The 21,855-nt window shown below is 40.5% G+C and overlaps 1 protein-coding gene across 2 annotated transcripts in view; it reads left to right on the top strand.

The window, feature by feature from the left end:
* Positions 1-21,855, top strand: part of Inpp4b (inositol polyphosphate-4-phosphatase type II B) — a 400,041-nt gene that overhangs the window by 352,940 nt on the left and 25,246 nt on the right. For both annotated transcript variants that reach the window (XM_038312818.1, XM_038312820.1), the window contains exon 23: positions 1,385-1,539. In XM_038312818.1, the coding sequence (XP_038168746.1) occupies positions 1,385-1,539 (155 nt within the window). The remainder of the gene's footprint in view (positions 1-1,384; positions 1,540-21,855) is intronic.

Below are 21,855 nucleotides of genomic sequence, written 5' to 3' on the forward strand. Positions count from 1 at the left end.
ATCACTTTTATTTATGTTTCTTTCTGTCTCCCTAATAAAATACTGCCTTTGTCAGTGCTTCACAGTCTAATTAAAACACAGTTATTTTATTTTTCTTTATTTAATTAAATAACAAAAGGAAAAATTTAAGAAACCAAAGGCTGAGTATGTACAAGCAAGCTTGGATCATTCAGAAGCTGTAGAGACTGAGATCAAGACTTTTCTTGCCTACTGTGGAGACACAGCCCACCTCCACTTGGCTTTAAATGCAAGGCATTAATATCTCAAGCAGGAGAGGTACATGCTAAAGTAGTGATATATTTTAAAGAATATTACTTCTTTTAAAAGCTGTATCTCAAACGTATCCATTAAGCTCTATTTTGTGACTATGAATATAGTCACCATTTGAAAATGTGAAATACTATTTATTTGAACGAATTAAAATTTTCTAAGTAAGAAGAGATTATATGGTAAAACCATACTCTCATTTTTCTGTAGCTACTTTTATTGGAAATAGAAGGGAGTAAAAGTCTGAATTAATAGGGACATATAAATCTTAATTTAAGTGCCAAATTACAATTAAAATACAGTGGAAAAATCCTCAGTAAAAACTGTTTTAACGTTTCTTCTCCAGGCGGGGACTCTGAAGGCCTCGTTGATCACAGAAAATAAAGTGGATGGTTATTGAGTCGCATTCAATTTATCTTAAATGAACATTGACTGGCATTGCTGATGCTGCCGTTAATTATTGGTAGCTCATCTTAGAAAGCAGCGTGGGCTAGCAGCAAAGGGAGCAGAAAGGTCTCCATGTTAAGCATATGACGATGAGGAAATGGGTGCTCCTAGGTCAGAGAGTGTTGTCTGTCTAATAATGCAAGTCACTGAGGAACACCAGATGCACGGAAGCTAAAAACTCTCAGTGTTTAGACTTAGCCTGTTCCTGGTCTGCTGTGCACAAGTTACACAGGTTACAGACGCTTCCGTTTTCCCCACTGTAAAGTGAGGGTAGTCATGGCTTCCACTGGGGTTCCTGCTCAGTTCGTTACAAAAGCATGTCTATCAGTCATTTATAACCCCGTGCTGTGTGACAGTCTGTGTGAAGTAATGGCAGCCAATTTAGTGTCCCCGACATTGCCACATAGTCCAGCAAATACCTTTTATTTTCAATAGGTGAGTTTAATATTGTTTACTACTTGAGAATTTTATACCTGCGTACAATGTGTTTTGATTAAATCTACCCCTAATCACTTTCCTCTCATTCCTCCTCGCTACCCTCACCACCACTTTTCCCTCCCAGCGTCATGTGCTGTTTCTGAACCCACTGTTTTGCTCAGTGAATGCGTGATTGTGCAGGGTAGACGTAGACAGAAGTGCTTGAGTCCTCGTTTCCGTTTGCGTCTTGCAGATTTGTCGCAAACTCAACGGCATCCGCTTCACCTGCTGTAAAAGCGCCAAAGACAGGACCTCAATGTCAGTGACACTGGAGCAGTGCTCCATCCTGAGGGACGAGCACCAGCTGCACAAGGACTTTTTCATCCGAGCGCTGGACTGTATGAGAAGGTATCGCACATGTCTTAAAATGGCTTTCATGTTAAGGTCACATTGGTTAAGCTTTAAAACACATACCTCCTTAGAAGACCAAACACTTAACGATTCCTTTGTATTTCCATATTTAGATTTGAAGCATCCTTTCTACTCATTTTGGGTAATATAAGGAAATAAATGTATGCATAATTTTTCATCTTGAGTTAAACGGCTGTGTGCAGCTAAGACGCCCTTAAGAGTACATTTTCTTGACGTGTTTGAGTATGTACAAATTAACAACAGGTCAACAGACAAAATCTCTCCAGACTGAACCTAAGGGATAGTCTTCCCATGGCTGGCACAGTCTGCACTGGTGGCTTTCCCCATGAGAAAGGCAGAGTTACTCTGATACTTCAGAGATCTGATATTACAACTCTGCTGACATTTAAAATACTGTGCCCCAAGTCATATCTTGATTAATTTCCACAGTAATTAAATCCAAACTTGAAAGAAGCCATAATGGAAATGAGTCTTATTCCAAATGTTTATCAGCAAGGACATGTGTTAATATAAAAGTGACAGAGATCAGAGTTAAAGACGTTTGTGGGCTCCACTGAGGGCTGCTTCCTGCTACTTCCTGTCTGTCTTACCATTAGCTGTGCTTTCTTTTTGGTTCTGGGTCTCCCATGGGAGACACAGATGCATGCTTGCATTGCTGCAAGGCCTGCATTTTCCACTAACAAGAGGCTTCTGACATCTGTTTTACATTTTCTCTTGTCTCCTGCATTTTCATTGTTCAGTAGAGTTCTGTCATTAACTTTGAGAACCATTTGAGGATGGTTTAGGAGCCTGGCATGAACATCTCAGCCATATAAAATTTATTTTATTGCTATAAATTTCTTTCAAAAAAAATCTTTTAGTACTAATGGGGAATATACTGCTGACTGTGACGCTAGACTCTAATTGCAGAAAACGAGCAGAAATGTCACTATGGATGCCCAGCTAGGAAGAGCACAGCAAATAGGCTAGGGCCACCACAGGACCAGTGTCACTTAACTCAGATATCTGGAGGGTGAAACTGGCATTTATTTGTTTAAGATTGGAAGGAAGAATCTCTAAATTAGAAAGGAAATTCTTCAAACAGGTAAATGAAAGGCATGTGTTCCTATGCATGCTGAATCAGCACAGGAGGTCAGAGGGCAGCATGGGAGGTCAGGGGATGGCACAGGAGGTCAGGGGATGGCACAGGAGGTCAGAGGGCAGCACAAGAGGTCATAGGACAGTACCAGAGATCAAAGGATGTCACGGGAAATCAGAGGGCAGCACAGGAGGTCAGAGGACAGCATCAGAGGTCAGGGGACAACATCGGAGGTCAGGGGACAGCACGGGAGGTCAGAGGATGTCACAGGAAGTCAGGGGACAGCATGAGAGAGGTCAGAGGGCAGTATGGGAGGTCAGAGGATGAGACTGGAGGTCAGAGAATGTCACCGGAGGTCAGAGGATGGCACTGGAGGTCAGAGGGTGGCACCAGAGGTCAGAAGACAGCACGGGAGGTTAAAGGGCAACATGAGAGGTCAGAGGACAGCGCGGAAGGGTAGGGGACAGCACAGGAGGTCAGAGGGCAGCACGGAAGGGCAGAGGACAGCGCAGGAGGTCAGAGGGCAGCACGGGAGGTCAGAGGGCAGCACGGGAGATCAGAGGGCAGCACGGGAGGTCAGAGGGCAGCACGGAAGGGCAGAGGACAGCGCGGAGGGCAGAGGACAGCGCGGAAGGGTAGGGGACAGCACGGGAGGTCAGAGGGCAGGGTTCGGAGTCAGTTGGACTAAGTTAGGATTCAGGTTTCATCACACACTACCCAGGAACAAGTTAATCTCAATGCTTCTCTGTGGCTCAGGGAAGTTAGTCAGCCTCTTGGTTTCTCAGTGTCCTCATCTGTAAAACAGCCACAGTAATAGTGATCATTTCTGGGCAGTGCCTTTGAAAATGCAGAGCGATGAGAATAAGGGTTAACAGTGTAAGCTGTGCTTAGTACATAAAAACTGAACATCAAAGCTATGAAGTTGACATTCTAATATTTCAGTTTAAGCAAAATCTGAGTACAACCTTGGCAGTTTTATGTTTGGAAATGTTGGGATTTAGATTTAACTCCAGTACCACATATTAAATCATGTGTTTTACACATTCAGAACAATGAGTCATTAAAAAGGTGTGTGTGTTTACAGATGCTAACTATGGAACTAAAACATGTATCGAAAGAATGATTGCACATTGCTGGTGCTTAAAGATCTAGTACAGTGTGTCCTTACAAAGGGTCATGATCTTTGGTCTCATACAATCATCTTGAACATTTCTCCTAACGGACAATAAACTGGATGTCCAGAGTGTTGGCTGTTGAGCACTCAGGACACATTAGGACAGCCAGGGTTAGGTCTCTAATCACATTCATGTTTGCACTGGTATCCCCTGAAATTAATTGATTATGCATTAACCACTCAACTCCATTAGTTACAATAGAAATTACGCAAAAAAAAAATCCTGTTCTTTTAGAACTTCAAGGTTATGTACAAAACGAGAGTGCTTTGTTCCCATTGGCCTATAAAGAGTCATTATTCTGTAATGGCAGAATCATTTCAACATGTTCTGTAATGTTTATCAATGTATGTAGATGCCGAGTGCAGTGTCTTGCCCAGTATAAAATAGTATAATATGCAGAGGTATGCAGGTGACAGAATGTCAAAGACCCAACAGAGGACACCTGTTCTTCCCACACAGACAGCAGTGTCTCAGGAATAAGAATGTGTCACACTGTTGGTTGATTTTAATTAATCACCAGAACCTTGAAATGGTCATTTTTAGCCATTGAAATAGGTTTGCTCCATGGTCTGTGAAGTCCCACCCTCCAGACATTGCCCTTGAATGATATCAGACACCTTCAGGAAGTTATACAGTTCCTTACCTTGAGGTCTGTATAGCTTATCATTGAGCAATCTTAGGTAGGTGTGGAGATCAAAACTATTTAAGAACTTGAACAATATTCTAGAATACCACACTGGATTTAATAATGCCATAAGGTTTTAGTTAACTTGCTTGTGTGTGTGTGTGTGTGTGTGTGTGTGTGTGTGTGTACACATGTGAAAGTGTGCACATGTGTCTTGGTATGTTTATGGAGGTCAAAGGGAAACTTAGGAGTAGAATCTCTCCTTCTACCGTGTAGGTACTCAAGATCAAACCCTGGTCTTAGGCTTAGCAGAAGCACCTTTACCCCCTGAGCCTTCCAGTGTTTTAAATTTTATTGTTTGCTTGGTTTTTGCTTTATTTCTATTTTTTGCACTTGTAATTTTAATTTATCAACAGTTGCATCTTATTTATCTTTGGATCATTCCAGCCACTTTTCAGGCATTTTCAACAGTTTGTCAAAGCTATCCCAGGTTATTCCCTGTGATGCTGGTAGCAGCAGTGACCTGCAGCTCCCAGTCAGTCACATAGCTGCAAGGGGGATGGACGCAATGCCATGTAGTGCTATGTCACTGCGTTAGGATACCCAGCAGGCCAGGGTCATTAAATACTCTAAGGCTTATTGCATTGTCAGCTCATAGTGGTATTCCTGGGACTTGATTGTATTGTTAGTTCATAGTGATTCCTGGTACTTGATTCTGTCGCACACTGAGCTTGGTCTGCATTACTTTCGGTGGCATGTTTATGTCATGATGATGTGTTTGATTGATGTGGGAGATTTTCAGATCACCTCTTCATGTGGGAAAGGTAGCAAGAAATCTGGGTGCCTGATTCTCAGTCAGACTCTCTTCGTGGTTACTGTGTATTACAGGCAATGATTAGCATAGCAACCATCACTCCCAATGCTGATCAGAAGATACATAGATCCAAATGAACAAAAAGGCAAGAGTCCCAGTAGGCTGGCCACTGGGATGGAGTCAAGAATGAGAACCACTGAAAGTCTGCCTCCTTTAAGCCAGTTTTAATATGAGTTTACTTACTTAACAATCAATTTGTATAATTTTCTTGAGCTATGAGATACCTTGTCTAGCCAAAATGTTCTTCATCAAAATGGTGTTTTACAAAATGGTGGATAATTAGTTGGCTAGTTGTTTGTTGATTCTGCAGTTTGAGGAGTTTTTTTTTTTTAATAGAGTATAGGAATGAGGCTTCTATTTCCAATTCTAGAATATCCATTGTTACTAAAAGCTATCTTTTCTTGGTACATTTTTTTTCAGAAATCTAAATTTACATTTGATTAATAGATATACATATCCAATCTTTAATAGATCAACAAAATTGACTGGGTTTAAAAGTTCTGTTTTAACATAATGTATTGGGAAGTTTAAAGGCCACCATAGAGTAAATTAAAATGAAATGCCATAGGATAATTATGTCTCTAAGCAAGAACCAAGAGTTTATATGGGTGAACAGTATAAATAACATAGAACAGCATATTTCTCAGTTGCCTGCCCTTTGTCATTCTACCATGGCCCTTGAAATTAAATAGTTGATAACCTAATAGCAAGACAGATCAGTGTGAGTTTTGGGATGCAGCTAGTTATCTCCAATAAGGCACTGCGCTGTAATGATTCTTTTCTAATAAAAGACCTTATTCGATTTTATGTAAAGTTTGTGAGTGTGATGTAAATGTGTGAGTGTGTGTTTTTCTGTGCATGCAGTTGTGCACTAATGAGTGCAGGTACACATGCCTATGTGTCTAAATGCGTGAACATGCATGTGAATGTATGTAGGCCAGAGATTGATATTAGCTGTCTTCTTCAATTGATTCTCCACCTCATCTTTGGAGACAGGGACTGAACTTGAAGCCTACTAACTGGGTAAACTAGATGGTCAGGACATACCAGGGCTTTACCTTTCTCAGTCCCCTGACCCACTAGCACTCACCACCATGACTGACTTTTATGTAAAGGGTGGTCCTCATGGTTCTACCACAGGCAGGCACTTTCCTGAATGAGCCATTTCCCTTGCTTCTAGATTTTTATTACCAAATGTAATAACTCATTCACAACACATTGCAACTGATCTTTAACATGGGAGATATGATTTACTAAATGTTTTGCTTTGTTGACTAAGTGACCTCTGAACTCCTGAAGTTCACAACATTGTTTTGAGGATGCCTTATTCTTTTGAAAGATGACTTCTCAAAAAAAGGGTAGTTCTGTTGTTATTGAATAAGTCAAGTCCCTCTCTGTGTTTGTCCACGTCAGTTTATTTTTCTTTACTTCTGATGGTCACATCAGCTTTGTGAGTGGCTAGAATCTATTTCAGAATTAAGGAAATTTGTGAGCACTGATGATGTACGTAAGCAAATGTAGCAGATAATTGCATATTGTCTTGAAGGCTATATTAGTAGATTCAACAGTAGCAAATTTTCAGTTATGAAGTAGCAAGAAAATAATTTTATGGTTGGAATCACCACAACATGGGGAAGTGTACTAATGTGCCATAGCACCGAGACACCTCTATATCAGATGCAACCGTGCTACTTCTTATATGTACGAATCTTAAATAAAATATTTAGTGCAAAAAAAAAAAAGAGAATACCATAGACAGGGATACATTTTCTGTTAGTGCTGCCATCTTCCTCAAGAGCCTCAGTGGCATATTTCTGTACTATCTATATCTGACCAGATCTGTGATCACGATTAACCTCGGAGGGAACACGGTCAGTGATGTGCGGGGGGCCTTTATTTCAGCTCATGCTTTCAGAAGCTCCAGTCCACCATCACCTAACACCCTTGTTTCGATCCTATTGAGACCATGCATCATGACTAGAATGTAGGGTGGAGGTGGACTCTCACTGAACGACGGTGTAAGAGAAATTAGAGAGATGGAAGGGTCCAAACTCAGTATTGCATTTAAAGACAAACCCAATATAATCTAATCTACTTCTTACCTAGGTCCCACCTCCCAATACCACCACAGCTCGACAACATACATTTAATAAAAAGACCTTGGTGGGGGGGGGCATTCCAGATCCAAGTTAGGGCATCCCATTCTGATGAGTGAAGATGCATATTTGTCTCACAGTGCGAACATATTTATGTCTCTCTGGGAGTCCCCACAGACTAAGCCCAGTTTCTCTTTCTTGATGTTTTATTATGGAGAGTTGGTGGGTAACTACAGGGTAAGGTGACCTCTGGCCTTTGGGTGTCTGTGTCAGACTCCAGAAAAATGGAGTGGCAGTGGTTGTTCGAACATACCTTTTTAAAGCAGGAAAGTCAGAGGGAAAGTGTGTGAGGCTCAGTTTGGTATAGAGAGAAATACGGGTTTCTGACGGGAGTTTGTGGCAGACTCAGACATTTTTATAAGTCCGTGGTGTGGAGAAGCAGACTGTTTTAGACATAGAGAGGGATGACCTGGAACCCATTGTATTCAAGGATAACTTTACAATTCTGATCCTCCTGCCTTAGCTTCCCAAGTGCTGTGATTACAGGTGTGCACCACCATGTCTTCTGTTTGTAGTACTGGGGTTCAATCCAAAGCTCCCTGATGGCAGAATAGTTCTCCACCAACTGAGCCACAACCTTAGAATTTCCTACTGAGCTGTCTTCCTATAAGCAGTCCTTGAGCCTCTTCATGGGTGATGGTTTCCTGAATGTACATGCTTGCTGGGATATGTTCCTATTACCCTTTTTCTCATACAGAAATAAATGCAACATGATCAAAATAATGCATTAGTCTTGTGCCATCTAGAAATTTTTCCTTCCATCACAGTGCCTTCATTCTTCATAAAAGAGTTCTAATCCTCTTCCTAACTTGAATTCTAAGCGACTCCATTTCTAGTCCAATGGAGCACCCTGAGTTTCTTCACAAGCCAAAACCCTGCAAGCTTTTCTCCAGAATGGGAGATCACAGATGCTGGGAACGTTCAGATGTCTAGTTTAATATATTTGTGCCCACAGGATCATGGCCGAAAGTCCCGTGTAATTACATACAATTACACTGCATTCTGTGCCATTCAGTGAGCACCCCTGAATCCACATGAGCAAGGGTGACATCATTATAGGTTATCAAGAATATAATTTATAAAGCATATCATTTGCAAAATTGGTAGCTTGTTAGCTGTAACAAATCACATGACAATCAATGCCATTGCAGCATTGTTTGTGAGGGAATCACTGTTCAAAAATACTTCAGAAGTGAAGCTAGTTTGACAGTGTGCCTCAATATGGTACATAAAATAAGCAGAGAACAGTGAGGAAAGGAATGCTGTTTCGAGTTATGTTAACCAGTTTTCACATCTCTTAACAAGGGGGTCAATTCTAAAAGCTCTTAGACATTTGTCTGTAAAAATTGAATGACGCACATGTGAATGCATGCATGCATGCACGCACACACACACACACACACACACACACACACACACACACACACACAGTGGGGCTGGAAAGCATGTGATAAAGTTGAACTGTGTCATGTGGTACCTTCACAGCTACCCCATCTCAGTATCCAGTATCCTCATGAACATGTAGTAAAATAAACATCCGCAATCACTAAACACAGTACTCATTACATAGTGCGCCTCAGTAAACATTAAGGGCTGCTGTGCCTCTCACTGTCGCTTTGCAGTAATGGTATCCATTTGCTTTTAGCCCTATAAGTTGCTTGCTGTTTTGTCAGAATGGATCCCTATAGGAGTGTTTCTGCTAAAGCTAAAAAAAGAAAGCAGCTGTATTTATTTGTGTATTGTGTGAGTGTGTGTGTGTGTGTGTGTGTGTGCGCGCGCGCGCGCGCGCGTGCATGCGGATACATGTATTGGATTCTCTCTTGTTTAAACTAGTCAGAAGCTCAGGACCAGTTTTATGAAGCAGCCATATCAAATGTGTTATACTCACTTAAATCGTTCTTAAATTGAGTGCAAGTACTTAACAATAAAGGAGAGGCATGCCTTCCAATCAACATTGAGTATTACTAATGCAGTTTTTCTAAACTTCAAGCAAATCTAGTCTCTTACACTTACATGTGTGTGTTTTCAAAATTGTGCATACTCTAAACTATTTGAGAAAAAAAAAAGCCCCTATGCCTTTACATGCCTAGGCGTTTGCCAATCACCTTGACAGCACATTTGTTCTCGAACGTGGAATGGCAATCTCTACCATTTTTGTTCACTTTCTATTCCTTAACTTTGCAACATAAGCTGTTATAATTCTTATAACCTGAGATTTTATTTGAGCCTGTGAATATTTTTCCTCTTAAAGAGACCAGAACAAGAGACAGGAAGCCGTGAGAGCTGCCAAGAGATAGTAGTAGTGACAGATAAGAGAAGTAATCACTCTCCCCTCTGTAGAAATGAGCTGGGTTTCAGCAGCTGCTGTTGAAATAGCTGGCTTCTTGGAAAGTCCACAGCATCTCTAGCCACTATAAAGAATAAAAATTACCTTAGACAATACAAAATCCCTATTATGCACAGAGTAGTGGTATATTTTATTTAGCATTTCGTGGTAAGGTTAACGGCACCTGGTCAAGTACAGATGAGTGCATCTTGACCACAGAATGTTTCTTGTTGGGTGGCTTTCCAGAGCCCAAGCTCCAACTGTGCTTAATAGGTTAGTGTTTTGCTTTCAATGGTTTGGCTAAACTCATACAATTTTAACAAGTATATTAATAACTTGAAGTTTGGTGATAAATTGTGCAGTTCCTGAACAGAGAATTGAGCCTATTTTTATAAGCTTAATAATGAATACAAATAAGATGTGCTGGAAATAGAAATGACCCAGGCCCTTCTAACTTTGCATTGCAATAAATTGGTAGTGAAATTTTAGTTTTGAAAGTTCCACTCATGATCTACAGGCATTGTGTCTAATTAGAACTCAGTTCTAAACCAGAAATCTTTTGTGGGGAAGGAGTTAAATGTATCTATTTTTAGAAAATTGTACAATTTTGATATTCATATTAACCACTGTAACCTGCTCTGATGCAGTGCTTAGGATTCTTTCTTTCATAAATTAAAATTTCATGCTGCAGAGGTTATAGTTTCAAATCATAATGGAAAACAGACGCTATCTTCTTTTTCTATTTAGGGCAAGGTAAAGAAATGTCATGGCTCTTTGCAGTCTGCCCTATATAGTTTTATGATAAATGTGAGCATGGTTACTTTGCTACCTTTAGCTATAGCCCTTGAATAGCAAAGAACGGGGTTACATTAATAACCTTGTAGCAGGTGCTGAGATGAAAGTGAATACTCCGTTTTTGGAGCCTTAAAATTTTGGGATGTTAGCACAAAAATACTTGGCCAAAGTATATCTTTTTCTTTTAAATTTGAGCTCAGTTTGAAAGGCCGTAGGCACTCTGGATGTTCTTGCTGCTGGTAATGTTCAGAAAGGCCGGGAAGAGTGGCACACAGCAGAGTCTGGAGAAAAGGAAGGGGATGGTGTAATTACGGTAACCGCAAAAGTAAGTTACGTTGTCTTCACACATTTCCAAATGTTGTGGAACTCTGAGAATTTCCTTTAGGTCTGGTAAGTTATCACAAGAGTTTTATTTAACTGATTTAAAACAATGAAAAAGCAACAAAATTAAATGGATCTTAGGATTTAGAACAATGTGTGCAGTTGATCACAAGTGTTCCCCTTCGTTTGGTTTCGATGTGGTAGAAGTATCTGTGGATTCTTTCTTCTGCTTAGGGCTCAGATGACACGGCCCACATGGGTGGCGTGTGACTCCCACACCGGTGATGCTCTCCCCATAAGCTAGCAGTTGAGCTGTGCTGCCTCACGCTTGTCTAAAGGAGAATGTTCCACCGTGAAGGTAGACGGTAGATAGCGTGGCAAAGATGCAGGTTTCTCCCGGTAGGAAGTGCTCAGCACTTGATATTTTTAGCAGGCCCCTGGAGAAGCATACAGAATAAAGCAATGCAGCTATACAGCTTCTCAAATACAAAAAGATTCAGTTTATCAAATGGACACAGAAATCTTACTTAACTACTTCAACAAATGTAAATGTCATTCCCATTATTTCATCAAACACATGTGAAGTCTATTAGTATTTTTTCCTATTAAATCAGTGTGATGAAGCAAAGTAGGTATCATTTTTCCCAAACTTCACAATATTTTAAAGAACAATTATATCATCATTAGTTTTAGTCTGTGCATTGTTCTTTCAGTAACCCTTTGGGATTTTTCCGTTGAGGATTCTGTGTTGAATATAAGTGAGCAGTTGAAGTTTCTATGAGATTTGATGGTGTGAGTTCGATGGGGGCAGGGCTGTTAAGTGACATGGGGTTTCTCTTGCATCTCAACAGTTTCCAGTCTATGAAGGGGTGCTTCTCTTAGAAGCAATGAGAATTTATCTAGAATTAAGTTTAGATCTTTGTGTCTGAGTGAATGGTATAAAATCACTTAGTTTGGGGAACATTGAAAGATTTATAATCTAAACAGAGTAATTAAAAATTAATTTAAATAAGCTCTTTAACTGTCACTCCTTAAGTTGCTCTGGAAACCAAAGCTACAGATTTAAGCAATATATAAAAGCAATATATAAAAGGCACCTACACAAAATTGAATACGTACAAATTATTTGAGGGTTTCTTTTGAGTAAACCTAACTTGATTGTGTTTGTAAGCTTATTCACATCACCTAGTCATCATGACTGTCCTTATAAGAGCCTTAGACCCCTACAGTAACTAAATTTAATACTGACCTTTAAACTTTCCAGTATTGCTGTATTTTATTAATGTCAGGCAAAGTTGAGGAAAGTACTGTAAACAGATGCATTCACCTTCCTTGATTCCCTTGTTCTTTGTTTCCATGAGTTGGTGAACCACTATGTATCTTTGGTGGCAGAAAAGAAACCTATTTACTAATGTCCTGAGTCAGTCTTCCATCGGTCAACTTCAGATTCCTTTTGTTTCTGCGTGCTTGTACCTTTCCATGGTAATGTTATTTTATGATGGAAGCACTTGGGAGAGATCTTGGTTATTACTTAGTGACCCTGCCAACCAAGGCAAGGGATTTTTTTTTATATGCCATCCCTGACATGTTGTCAGCTAACCTTTCGCTGAGTTCATCTCATCACAGGGGTCATTACTTCATGCGACGACCCTTCCTATAGGTGGCTTAATGAAGCCTCTCATCCCGTGAAGTTGACTTCCGTCACTTTAGCTCCTATCAGGGACCACTCTCCACCTACATCAACAGATATCACCTCACTGCCTCCTTTGTTCCTACTTCTTACATATTTGAAAGTGGTTTCTGGGTTGCAGGAAACTGGTAAACCCTTCATGATGGAAAAGCATGTGCCACTCTTTCTGAGGGCCACTTCTGCCATCTTCCAGTACGCTTTCTAGTTTAATTCTTTACAGCTTTTTGAAAGCAAAACTCTTAGCTGGCCTGTTCTGAATCTGAACAACACAAAGTAAGATGAGACAGAGGCCTCCCTTCATCCTGCTGCTTGCTTGCCCTCCTCTCGATGCCCCCACCCTTCCTCTTTCCTACCTGGCCTTCCTGACTTCTGTATCTATCAGGGCCTCTAAAGCTATCAGTTCCTAGAATTTTATTTAACCCCATGGATTAGGCCTTGAAATATGAAAGAAGAATACAGTTATAGACTTGTTCATGCTTTTATGACTATGAAGTACTGGAGAGAGGCCTCCTTCAAATCCATGAGCAGAAAGTGATAAGCTTATATTTGCCTTTATTCCTGGATCCATGTATTGTATAACATTTTTTTAAAATGCTCTACCTCATTACATAATAATTAGAAAGATGTTTCCAGTGCCCTATGTATCCTCTGCAGCAGGGTTTCTGGATATCTTTACTTAGATACTTCATATTTCAATGGCATACAAATAAATAAACTCCTTCTACTGGCACTATCACTAAGATAAGAGCATTGAAGTGAATGGGGATTGCATGTTTCCTGTATTTTAAGAAATGGGATGGAGTTTTGTAATAAAACATACTTGTTTTTTCTGTATGATTGTGGTGTGTGTGTGTGTTTGTGTGTGTATGTGTGTGTGTTTGTGTGTGTGTGTGTGTTGGGCAGTGTACAGGTACATGCTTTCTTATAGAGGCCAGAGGACAAGTTGTCATGTTGTTTCTCATGTGCCATCCACATTTATTTATTTGTTTGTTTGATCATTTTTTATTTAGCATTCATTCATTTGTTTATAGGCAGAGTTTCTCACTGGTCTGTAATTGACCAAGTCGGCTGGGCAGTCTTGCTGAAAAGCACCAAGGGTCCGTGTACCTCTTCCTCCCCAGTGCTGGAATTAAAAGTGCCCACAATCAAGCATGGCTTCTGTGTGTATGTTTTGGGAATCAAGTACAGTGCTAACTGGCTATGTAACCTTCCCATTTCTCATAGAACATGGTTCTCTCCAATGATGCCTAATCAATCAGTAATCAGGGCTCGGTACACAGCGTTTATATAAATAATCAAGTACTCTAAATTACCATTTGACAGGTAATCCAGAGAAGCGATGACTTTGGGCACTGAGTTACCTACACAGTCATGGAAAGCATAAAGCTGGAGACAGCTGGATTGTCCACCACAGGAAGCCACTCTGCACTGAGTTTGCAGTTGACTCTATAATTTACCTAGACCATGAGTTCTTAAACAAATTTGAAACTTGTGGAGACAGCTAATTTGCGACTTGTCCCCAGGCACTGTCACTTCCCCAGCGCAGACAAGCAGCAAGACTAAGCCGGATGGACTAGAATGTCCCTGGGTGACACATTGCAGCGCCCATGCCCCTGGTTTTGAGGAAGTGAGGTTCAAGTCACAGCACTGTGCCCTGATACCTTTGCTAAACTGCAGCCTGTCTACATCCGTGGTGTGCCAACCGCCACAAAGAGCAAATCACAGAAATTTGATTCATGTCTTTTCCCTGCTTCTTTGCGGAATGTGCAGACTGTACAAGATAGTGCTGGCTGACTTGATTGTGTGTGAAATCTATAAAACATATTCCATTTTACACTGGGTCATTATACCACTGTGGCAGAAGATAGCTAGCAAAAGATGTAGATGATTCTGAACACTTCTTTATATCCAAAAAGCAGTGTCTAAGAGTACAACATTTACCAAGCATCATGCCTCATTCTGTAATTATATAAAACACATACTAGGTTCATGCCTCATTCTGTAATCATATAAAACATGTACTAGGTTCATGCCTCATTCTGTAATCATATAAAACATGTACTAGGTTCTTTCTCTTCAAAAGGCTCCAAACCTGTTTGGAATGAATCACATGCAAACAAACCATGGCAGAGGTATTCCTCTGTGGCCCTGTGCAAAGGATCCTTCTGCGAAGATCAGAGAGCGCTTAAGCCAGTGAGAAAGGGAAGAATGCACAGCACGCGCTGGGGGCTATGAGGAAAGAGTACTTCCAAGCTGTGATCATTGGGGGATAGGGAAAATCGAGAGAAATATTTCCCACCCATATTGTAAACTACAAAGATCCCTGTTTGTGAGATGCTCTTTCTGGGGCTAGGGATGTGGTTTTATTGGTAAGGCATGAGAATCTGTGTTTGATCTCAAGAAGCCACTTATGAAAAGCCAGTCATGGTGGCATGCCTTTGAAATCACAGCATTGTGAAATCAGAGACAGGCGAATACCCAGCGCTGACTTGCCAGCTAACCAAGCTGACTTGGTAAGTTCTAGGCCAGTAAGAAAGTATAGCTTAAGAATGAGCGAGTAAGTAAATAAATGAAGATGACAGCTAGGAAGAACACCTGGCGTTGTCTTCTGCCCTACAAAATGCATACATGCATTTCCAAATGTGTGACTGCACAGGAGTATAGACACAAACATGCATACACACACACACACACACACACACACACACACGCCATAATCAGTATGCTTTTGCTTGAGGTTTAAGATTGAGACATGCTGATAGTTAGCAGTAAAAGTGGATTACTTTATCTAATTATGACCTCAGAGGAGAAAAAAAAAAAAAAAACAGCTTTAAGAGGAACTAAAAAATTCTTTGGGTTGGTTTTTTTTTTTTGGTTTTGTTTTGTTTTTTCTTGTTTTTGTTTTGTTTTTGTTTTTGGAGATAGGATCTTCCCATAGTAGCCCTGGCTGTCCTGGAACTCATTCTGTAGTTCAGACTGACCTCGATCTTAGAAATCTGTCCTTTCTCTGCCTCCCTAGTGCTGAGATTAAGGGCATGCACCCCCACTCCCTGGTGTGAAGCTTTTCTGATAATACAAACTAATGAAAAAAATCAAATAGGAGTGAAAATTCCATTAAATCCTTTGTAGTGTAAAAATCCTCTGATGTTTACTAAGATAGACATAACTTTGAAGTGATGTGTTCAACTTCCATAGTGTTCACCTATTAATATCCCCAAATATAATATAGCATAGTTCAGAGAGATTAAAATACTTGGCGCTTATCTAATGGAGGGCCTTATTCACAGTGTGTTTTTTTATATAGTGTTTTTGATTATACAGCACGGTATGTAGTTAAATAAGATACCCCTTTCCATAAAGCGATTCCAGTCCAGTGTGAAGGACACACACGTTTGGTAGAGGTGTGGGGGAGCAGCTGGGGGCACCATCTGCTACAGAGGTAGGGTTGAGAGCTCTCAGGAGGAGGGACAGCCTACGGTGCATTTGAATTTGGACTTGAGGGATAATGTGCAGATTTTCTCATTTTTCATGAATATTGGGCACTGTGGATTCTAGAAATGTTTGATAAGGAGTAATAAGAGCATGATACAAAGAGGGATTGGATTTCTGTGGATTTTTAGGGCATAATTTTGATAGAATTTAAGCATGAGTAGCTCAAGGGAACTAGAATTCTACTCATCCTGGATTTTATACCTTCACCCTTTGCCTACGGATATGTAAGAATTTCCATAATGTTTGTTTGAATGGAAGCTTATTTCTGGCATGACCAATGGGTTTTGCTAACATAAATGGCAGCATTGCCTGCTCTCTTAATTTCAAATCCAAGCCTGAAGATGCCCGTGCCAGATGGCCTTTGGCATGTGGAATAGCTATGAGGTTCTCTCATTTTTAAAAATCGAGTAGAAATGGAGGAACTCAGCTGTTTTCTATAGAAATTTTGCCTTCTCCCCACTTCAGTCATTAACCAGTCTGAAGGGTAAATCCGGCCAGTCAGTGGCGGTGGGTGAGCCTAATCACCGATAAAGTTTCAGTAATTGTAGAATAAAATAAAGATAAATTGATACAGATAGAAAATACACGATTAACTTTTAGCATCCTTATCTCAAAATACAATATTTTTGTCATTTCTGTGCTTCATGCAAATGTGCTACACTTGCTAGTTTTGACTCATGATGTGACAAAGTCATTGTAGATCCTTCATGCCAGGTCCTGCCCGACATATTCGTCCATGCTTGTGTGTGTAGGGATGTGGACTGAAAGAGAGAGACAAGAGACAATGGATAGAGTCGGGAGGGCATCCAGTGAATTCTGTGGTCAGCCTCGTGTTTATTTCTCACAGCCTTTATAAAATCTCTAAAGAAGAGAGGAGGCAAAGGACTTCTTTACCAAGATACAAGGATCAAAGTAATCACCTTCTCATTACCCAAAACATCAAGTAGACACATCCTAAGTCAAAACATTCTGTCAGTAGACATGTCTTAGGTCAAACCTCTTGTTGTATAACCTTGAGGGAGCAAGAAGAGGTCTGGATTCTCCAAACTTTAGTCAAGGTGGAGCGGATCCACTCCAGTGGACTCCCACACCCTCAGTATTTCCACAATGCCTGCCATTCTCAAATGTGGGCACACTGATGTCACAGACAGTATAATGCAATTTTAGAAAATAAGTTGCATAATTAGAATCGTCCTCATCTCAATCATGAAAAGAGAACTCCAAACATTTTTTAGAATTTCCAAGCAACCCAAAGTGAGAGCACTATAAAAGTTGACTCTACATGGGTGGAACTTGGTTCACTCCTGTTAATATTGTTCACTCTCCCAAGGCCAAATAGAGGAGAGTAGACCTCCAACTTCACAGTGCATCCCACCTTCACCATGGACACGTATGACTGGGTTACTAATGTGGAAGGAGCTGCAGCAGGCCTACTTTTTGTCCCGCTTGGCTCCCGCACAGCTAGCTTAGCCCCAGAAATAGCAACACACAAACTGTATTCATTTAAACACTGCTTGGCCCATTAGCTCTAGCCTTTTACTAGCTAACTCTCACACCTTGCTTTAACCCATATTTAGTAATCTGTATAGCACCATGAGGTGGTGGCTTACTGGGAAAGATTCAGCATGTCTGACCTGGTGGCTGGCTCCATGGCGTCTGTCTCAGAGAGGAGAGGCATGGTGTCAGACTAACTTCCCTTCTTCCCAGCATTCTGTTCTGTCTACTCCACCTATCTAAATCCTGTCCTATCAAAAAGCCAAGGCAGCTTCCTTATTAACCAGTGAGAGTCCTCCATCATTTACCCTTTTTTTGTTTAAACAAAAAAGAAAGGCTTTAACTTTAACATAGTAAAATTTCATATAACAAAACAGTTATCAACCAAGAATTACAGTTACAATATTTAGATCTATTTTATCTTTTACCATAACAAAGGAAAACTATATCTATCTATTCTTCAACTCCATCAAAGACTCCAGAAGGATATAATATTACCTAAGTAAATGAGAAGTAAGCAACTTACAAAACTAGACATCACAGAGACAACTCGCTGCCTGGACAGTCACCCAAAGTTCCTCTGTACCTTTGGGGCATCCACCTTCGGCCTACAGGCCCATAGCTTCCAGAAGACATTTCCATCAAGCAGGAAATTTCAAAGGCAGTTCAGTCAGTATCTGCCGTGTCCTGCAGAATGTCTCGCAGACTCTTTCATAAATCAGGAACCCCGAAAGATCATCTCACCTTTAGGCAAGTTCAGCAGTCCTCTCTCTGAGGATTCTCTGTGTCCAGTTTATGCAATAGTCCAGGCAAGAGCAGTTTCTTGCCCAAATGGCTATTAAACTCCATAAGGAGCCTCTTCGATGCCCATCCTCCTCTTGAAGTAGTTGGTGCTGCTAGGAGCAGATGTGTCTCATTGTCATGAAAAGTCCTAAGTTATTAAAACATATTTAATACTAAAACATATTCTGCAGTCTTTGAAAGATATGAAGAATGCCTATCTAATTGAAATATATCTCTATATATCTAGAAAATCTAACTAACATGACTAAAAACTTGCTTATTATTGATGATTATCCATTTACAACCTATATTTCCTAACTATACATTACATTTTTAAATGAACTACATAATCACAATACCTTAATCAAGATCAGAAATACATATAACAAAATTGACCTTAAAATTCATACCAATGCAAATTATTCATATCTATATCATATCCCCTTTAAATGTAAAAGAACATTTATAAACAATATTTGGGAATATGAGCACAGTTATTTCTCTCCAAACTGCTTCCTGCTGAACGGGGACGCTGTTAATCAGATCTTTCATGGTGTAACCTGTGTGCCAGGGTCATCTCAGTCTGCAGTTGAGCGAAGTAATTTTCTGAAGGTGTTCACAGCAACCTTTCAGAAGGGCGAAGTCTATCATACCATGTTGGGATAGAAGCAATCCATAGGGTCTCATCCTCTGTGAAAACAAAAGAAGAACTTTTCCAAAGCATCACAACCTTAGATCCAAAATTTAAAGTCAAGGTATTTTCAAAATATCTATCTTGGATTAGTTCAGCAACATTTATAAACAAATATCTTTTAGCAGCTGTTGCTCCTTCCTCAGCATTCAAACAGTTCAAAGAAAGCATAACAACATACAGCATCAAGATTCTCTATGTATTTTCCACCTTTGTGCAGCTTTATTTTAACCTCAATTTCATTTATTTTTACTTTTATTTTATGAGACAGGTTCTCTGTATATCTTTGTCCTGGAATAACTCTGTTGACCAGGCTGTCCTTGAACTCACAGAGATCTGACTGCCTCTGCCTCCCCAGCACTGGGATTAAAGGTGTGTGCCACAACACCTTGAACTCACAGAGATCTGTCTGTCTCTGCCTCCCAGGCATTGGGATTAAAGGTGTGTGCTGCCACACCTTGAAGTCACAGAGGTCAATTTATCTCTGCCTCACAAGTGTTGGGATTAAAGGTGTGTACCACCACACCCAACTATCTCTTTCTTTCTTTTTTTTTTACTTTAAGAACTTTAACCTTTAGCCTACATATATTTTTAACACACTGTAAACCATCAGAGGTTTTCTTTGTCTTTGAATCTCTCTTTACTATACATCTCTCTTTTTCTGACCACACGAGTCTTTAATTAACTAAGCAATATCTGTAGGACTAAAGCCGTGGCTTTGGCAGCTAGATCCAGCCCATTCCTTAGTTTTCCAGCCTCATGGCTGAGGTACCGACTGTAGCCATTATTCTTGCTACAACTCTCTGGCGTTTCAAGGTCTTTGCCAGCAAGCAAACTGCAGCATTCTGCTCACAGACCGCACTCAGTCGGACTGCCTGCCTAAAAGAGTCAGAGTTTGCCTTGGCAGGACAGAACAGAACGCCAGCATTTTTAAACAGTGCAACTTTTTTTCCTGCTATGGCTGAAAACAAACAAGTATGCAGTCAGCTTTTATCAACAGCATTTAGGTGTTTTGTGGCAGGACCTCTTAAGAGAGCTGCAGGGTTTTGCAGCTAAGGCTGAGTCAGGAAGCCTCTATTAGATGAGAGCACTTGCTTGCCTCTAGCAAGCAGAGCAGACCCAAGAAATTGCTGCTACCAAGAAAACATGCTTTACTCTATTCTTTCCCAAGTTTTCTCAAGCTTTCTGTGGATTCAGTTATCCACGTGGGCACTATTCTATAGTGTTGAGAAGCAGGCTGCATTCCTGCTGCCCGGATCCCAGCCACCTGGCTAGCTTATGCCCTGAAATAATTACACAGAAACTGTATTCTTTTAAACACTGCTTGGCCCATTAGCTCTAGCCTCTTACTGGCTAACTCTCACACCTTGCTTTAACCCATATTTAGTAATCTGTGTAGAACCACGAGGTGGTGGCTTACCGGGAAAGATTCAGCATGTCTGACCTGGTGGCTGGCTCCATGGCATCTGTCTCAGAGAGGAAAGGCATGGCATCAGACTAATTTCCCTTCTTCCCAGCATTCTGTTCTGTCTACTCCACGTATCTAAATCTTACCCTATCAAAAAGCCAAGGCAGTTTCTTTATTAACCAATGAGAGTCCTCCATCATACTAACAGTTTGTGAAGTTATATTTTCAGTTTAGCTGCTGATGTTGTTCATCCTACAATATGTTTAATTTTCTGTTTAGCTTTTTCTAGGCATTTAGTGCATTATTTTTCTGACCACAGTATTCAACAGTAGCTACTTTCTGAGGTCTGGAGCTTACATCTTCATAGTTAAAATAAAAAGTCCTTGACCTGACTTTCCTTCTCTTTCTATCACCAGCTTCCTTAGTCATATTTCTGTTATTAAGTGCCATCACACCATCTTTTCTTGTCTACAGTTTCTGCCTCCCGAACTTCAAGGTCTAATTTGTTATCAAAATGTTGGAGTTGGGAGGACCTTGGACTCAACATAGTGTAGAGAACCCTGATGGCTCTTTGGCCTGGAGAGGGAGGGAGTGGGGGTATGGGTGGAGGGGAGGGGAGGGAAGGGGGAGGAGGAGGGGAGGAGATGGCAATTTTTAATAAAAAATAAATAAACTGGAAAAAAGTTAAAAAAAAATAAAATAAAATCTTAACAAAACCAAAAAAAAAAATGTTATCAGAGAGAGGGTTGGCTTGTACCCTTTTTCCATGGCTGTATAAAGATACCGAGTATAGAAGGATTCTTTTTCCAGTGCTGGTAATCCTTGGCCCTTTAGTGCTGAAGGTCCTTTGTGTGTTATGCTGACAGAGTTAGAGGCTCAGAGCCTCAGAGACGTGTGACCCTCCCATTAGAGACTGCAGGTTCAGCACTAGCTGCTAAGGTTTTGTCCTAGGATTTGATTAGCAGTAGCCCAAGAACTCTGGAATCTCATTTTCAGCAGTTAGTGGAGCATCATTCACACCTGCTCACAGTACAGCTCCAAGGCCTTAAGTGTCAGGACCCAAGTCCTTGGACGCTACCCTAAACTCCTCCAAGGAGCAGGCTCCTCAGTCTTTAACTTCAGCTTTTGACAACTGTGCTGGCTTGTGGCTAGTTTTATGTCAATTTGACACAAGTTAGAGTCCTCTGAGAAGAGATAACCTCACTTGAGAAAATGTCCCTACCAGATTGGCCTATGATACATTTTTTGTCTCAAATTGTATTTAATTTATTTTTTAAAAGCAATTCTTTCTTCTTTTAACATTCCAATCCCAGTTTCCCATCCCTTCCCTACTCCTCCTCCCTCTACCTTCCCTCCACTCCACCCCCATCCACTCCTCAGAGAA

Source organism: Arvicola amphibius, chromosome 15 (assembly GCF_903992535.2).
Source record: "Arvicola amphibius chromosome 15, mArvAmp1.2, whole genome shotgun sequence".
Lineage (NCBI taxonomy): Eukaryota > Metazoa > Chordata > Mammalia > Rodentia > Cricetidae > Arvicola > Arvicola amphibius.